The 4,883-nt window shown below is 37.3% G+C and overlaps 1 protein-coding gene across 3 annotated transcripts; it reads left to right on the forward strand.

Moving 5' to 3' along the window:
• The first annotated feature begins 1,160 nt into the window (after nt 1-1,160).
• On the forward strand, nt 1,161-3,511 carry LOC122644594 (F-box/FBD/LRR-repeat protein At1g13570-like). 3 transcript variants are annotated; one of them, XM_043837973.1, is made up of 4 exons: nt 1,161-1,201; nt 1,288-1,368; nt 1,933-2,980; nt 3,060-3,511. In XM_043837973.1, the coding sequence occupies exons 1-4, from the start codon at nt 1,191-1,193 to the stop codon at nt 3,348-3,350; spliced, it is 1,431 nt and encodes a 476-aa protein (XP_043693908.1). In that variant the 5' UTR covers nt 1,161-1,190; the 3' UTR covers nt 3,351-3,511. The 3 variants fall into 3 exon arrangements, with proteins under 3 accessions (XP_043693908.1, XP_043693907.1, XP_043693909.1); XM_043837974.1 differs by having other exon boundaries at nt 1,173-1,368; nt 1,933-2,740; nt 2,825-2,980; XM_043837972.1 differs by having other exon boundaries at nt 1,168-1,368.
• The last annotated feature ends 1,372 nt before the right edge of the window (nt 3,512-4,883 follow it).

Below are 4,883 nucleotides of genomic sequence, written 5' to 3' on the forward strand. Positions count from 1 at the left end.
ATATAGGCATTTGTAATAAATTACAATTAAAATTAGGGAAATTTTCACATACCTCTCCTGAGGTATTACATAATTACAAAAACACTTCTCAATTTTGGAAAATTCTACGTGCCCCCTGAGGCTCTTAAAAGTTAACACATGCCCCCCATTCTGTCAGTGTAGGATTAACAACATTAAAAACAAGGGGTAAACTGACAAAATGCTCTCGCAAGAAAAAAAAAACCTACAATTCATTATTTAAAATCCACATTTTTTTCTTCGTATGAGTATTTACTAACTATGGTTCCAATCCAAACCCTTCCTGGCAAGGGCATTGAAGAAATAATTAGTCTATAGCAAAGACAAACACTTAACAATTGAGAGATAACTCTCCTTGGGATATACATATTTAAAAAAAAAAAGGAAAATTACATGATTAGCTACTTTTGGATTTTCATTTACAAAACTGTCCACCCTATGTTTGAATTAACAAAAATAGATAAAAACCATGGGTTGATTTTAAGCCCATTTGGCGGTTCAAAAACCATAGCCCAATTTTTTATTTCTTTTGGACCTAATAAATGAATTGATTCTAAACCCATTTGGCCATTCAAAAACCGTTTGACAGATTTATTTTTTGGGAAAATTACATGATTAGCTATTTTTGGGTTTTCATTTACAAAATTGTCCACCCAATGTTTGAGTTAGCCAAAATAGACAAAAATAAGTTTAGTTTTACAAAATTAGACAAAACAGTGACTCTCCTTCCTTCTGAAAAAATCTCTTTTTTTTCCTTCTATTACTTGGGGTAGCAGAGAATGGCGGTAGCTGGGACAAGGGTAGGGTTGCAAGGAACGGAAGATGCCTAGGCAAGAAGGCACTGACAGGGATAAAAATGTCTAAAAAAGTAAATGTTGGAGGGAGAGACACTATTTTATCCAGTTTTATAAACCTTAACTTGTTTTTATCTATTTTTGTTAATTCAAATATAAGGTGGACAGTTTTTTAAATGAAAACCCAAAAGTAGCTAATCATGTAATTTTCCATTGTTTCTTTTCTCAGTCAACACATCAAGACTTTTTTGAAGAGTTGAAAGGGAAAGCACGACATAAAGTCTATATGCTTGATTACATTTTGGTTTCACTCACAGTGTTCTTGGTTGGGTTCTGAGGACAAGGAGGAAGCTTACACTTCTTACAGTGAAGACGATCATGGGTAACTGGTAGGATCACTTCAACTATAGGTCTTTCTTTTTCTTAGAACTACTAAATAAACTAAAATATTCTTCTTTTTGATGGTATATTGCAGGGAAAGTGCAGCTATTTCGTCCAGGATTGATCCTTTCTGTTTCCGGTACATTTTAGGGTTCATTCCGTGCTTTCCGTTCAGGTTCAATTCTATCTGTCTCCGGTACTTTTGGGGGTTCTTTTCGTTCCTGTTCTTCTTCTTCTTCTCGTTTTCAGTTGATTCTCCTTTTATCCTCTTTGTTAGAAGTCCCAGGTTGTTTAAGGATGTGGGATTATGTACTTGTTAAAGTAAGAATTGAAGAGATTAAAATCTATTCTGAATCAATGAAGTGGCAATTGGTCCTACAAACAGGGTTGAGCCAGAGATGGTCTCTAAATTCAGATTCTGGATTCTTAATGTGACTGATCATGCGTGAGCTGGGCTCCAAAATCAGATTTTAGATTACAATATGACTACTGGGGTCCTGTAAACAAAGAGAAGGATTTCAAGTCTCATTCTTTAGGGAGATGAATTAATTTTAGCTATTTCAGTGTAGCTTTATGGGGCTATTGTTCCTGTTTGGTAATAATATGCATTTCTGTCATAAATTGCAATAGCTGTACTGTTGATAGGAGTAGAAGCTTTCGTTGGTTTTATGTAGTCTTTTATGATATCAGAAATCTGGTTTCAATTACAAAGTGTTTATCAAACTATTAACCACTGCAGGATGGAAATGGGTCCTTGTTCAACTCAAGACATGTTGAATAATCTGCCAGAAAGTATACTAGAAAACATCTTTTCACGTTTGTCAATGAGAGATGTCGTGAGGACCAGTGTCCTATCGACTAAGTGGAGATACAAATGGATTTCAATTCCACATCTCATATTCAATGATGAATGTATACCAGTTTCTAATGGTTCACTTCATCATAATAAACTTGTGAAAATTATCAATCATGTTCTCCTACTTCATAGAGGCCCAATTCTGACATTCAAGATCTGTAGTTCGCAGTTGCAAACCTGTCCAGAGATAGAAAGTTGGATTCTTTACCTCTCATCAAATTCTTTGACAAAATTTGAACTTCAGGTTTCTAAATCCGAGCGTCATATTGTTCCTCCACGTTTATTCTCCTTTAGACAACTGATTCATCTAAAACTGGTTGGTTGTGTAATTGTGCCTCCTGTAAGCTTCAAAGGCTTTAGCTGTCTCACAAGTCTGGTTTTTCAAAAAGTTACACTCTCTGATCCGACATTGAAATGTTTGGTTTCTACCTGCCCTCAACTAGAAAGGTTGACATTGATTGATATCGATGGTCCTATTCTTATTGAACTTAGCAATCCAAAACTCAAGTACTTGCATATCTATGGAGAATTCATTGCTATGTGCCTCAAAGATTTGAGACTTTTAGATTATGCAAGATTTTATGCAACAACTGTGGCTCGTCCTGACCAACGGAGAACCTGCAATATTAGCAACATTCTTGGCTCTCTACTCGGTATTCAAAAGCTTGTCATGGGAGGCTGGTTTCTACAGGTAATAAAACCTTGTGATTTTCATATTTACTCAGCAATTGGCACACAATCTTTTACATTTACTTTTGCTTTCATTCTATTACAGTCTTTAGCTGTTGATGATGTGCCTAGGAGGCTTCCTTCTACTTATGATCATTTGAAGAGCATATCCTTACCATTAAATGCGAAGGATATGAAAGAGATTTTAGTTGCTATATATTTACTTAATAGCTCCCCTAATTTGCAAGAGCTTGAAATCTTGGTAACTTACTTGAGCACCATTCTTTTTCATTTTGCCTTCCTATGGTTCTTTGCTCTCATAAACTTTTCCAATCCTCCAGCTCTGGCATAATAGGGATTCTGCAATTGTTCCTGTCATGGATCTGCAAAAAGCAAAGGATCAGTTGAAGTCTACATTCAACAAACTTCGGGTTGTGAAATTTTCTAAACTCTTTGGCATGGAAATTGAATTGGTACTCATTAGATTTATCCTTGCCAATTCGCCAGTGCTTGAGACGATGAATATTATTCCTAGAAAAAACGGCATTGAAGAATTATTGTTAAAACAGTTGCTTCAATTCGAAAGAGCTTCGCCACTAGCAGAAGTTGTGTGCTTGGACCCTGAAACTTGATAGAAGTGATCCAAGTTGATTAACACTTGAGCTCCGTTCAAGCCACCCCGCCCTTTTTTTAAGTGTCTTAGCATTAGGTGTGTCTGTGGTCAAATGTGTATGTTGAAGATCATTCATGTTGCCAATTGAAACGAGTGACCAAGGCTTGATTTTCATAGTTCTTTGTGATCCTAGTGATTTGGCAATGACGACATTCATCTGTCTCACCTTTTTTGCTCATTATATGTTTGCTACAAAATTTGCATTTGCTTTCTAAATAATTTCACATAATTAGTTTTCTCCCTTTAGACATGGACTTTCGGAGTATGACACCCCTCCATTTAGTCTAACAGGTATGCTACTTGGAAAGAAAGTTTTCTTGTAGGTAGGTAGGGAAGGAGGGAGAGAGAGAGAGAGAGGTGTGTTAAAACAACAGGATAACCTTTCATCTTGAACACTTCAAAGGCAATTCAGGGGTGTTAAAACAACAGGATATCCTTTCATCTTGAACACTTCAAGGGCATTTCAGGGGTGTTAAAACAACAGGATAACAGTGATAATAATTAATAGAGTCGGTGTTCTCTGTGGGGGGAGCATGGCCCCTGCGCACAGGGCCAATGGGAGTGCGCATGTTGACATTATGGGTGGCAGGATTTTCACCTTTCATAGGGTGGGGCAGTCATTTCACCCTCTATTTGTCTGGGTGTGGGTGATACAGACCCTCATAGGGAACTTTCTTTCTAACTAATATAAACATTTTCTAACATGATTTGATAGGAGATAACTGAATAACAAGGCTTATCCTTCTTGATTAGAAATCTGTGCTAATATTTCAGGTAGCTAGTAAATTAAGAGTACCTGAAGGTATGAGATTTCTCAAGTTGCCAAATTTTATACTATTATATATGAGATGTTAATTTTGTACTGATTTCTTTCAGTTACACAATACTTAATTCTTATTTTATACTGTTATATATGAGATGTTAATTTTGTAATGGTTTTTTCTGGTATAATGCATGTTCTTATGGCCAAATGTTCTCTCTGCCGAGGAAGCAGGCTGTGCCCAGACACATGGAAGGTGGCAAAATGACCGCTTTGCCCCCTGAATGGCAGAAATACCCATCCCATGTGTCTGGGCACAGTAGCTTATGCTGCGGCATAGAGAACATCAACCCTATTCTTATAGGGATAAAAGTTCTCTGCATCGGGGGCCCAAGGTGCACCCAAACACATGGGGTGGGCGAAATGACCTGCTTGACTCCCCTGAATGTCCAAAATCCTGCCTGTCCTGCCCCATGTGTTTGGGTGCAGATGTGCTCCCGGATAGAGGTCATGCGCCCTATTTCTTATTCCCCTCCCCCCCAAAAAAAAAAAAAAGTTCTCAATAAGTCCCTAATTGTGTTAAACTTTCCATTTTAGAGATGTGGGGTGGGGTGGGTTAGGTGAGTTACTTAGAATTTGGTGTATTCCTTAAAACTGAAAGTTGAAAGATCTCACTCATTAAAGGGTAGATTACCGAAAAAGGCACCCTGATGATGCTCTCTAACACTAGGC

This window comes from Telopea speciosissima, chromosome 11 (genome assembly GCF_018873765.1).
Source record: "Telopea speciosissima isolate NSW1024214 ecotype Mountain lineage chromosome 11, Tspe_v1, whole genome shotgun sequence".
In the NCBI taxonomy this organism is placed as follows: domain Eukaryota; kingdom Viridiplantae; phylum Streptophyta; class Magnoliopsida; order Proteales; family Proteaceae; genus Telopea; species Telopea speciosissima.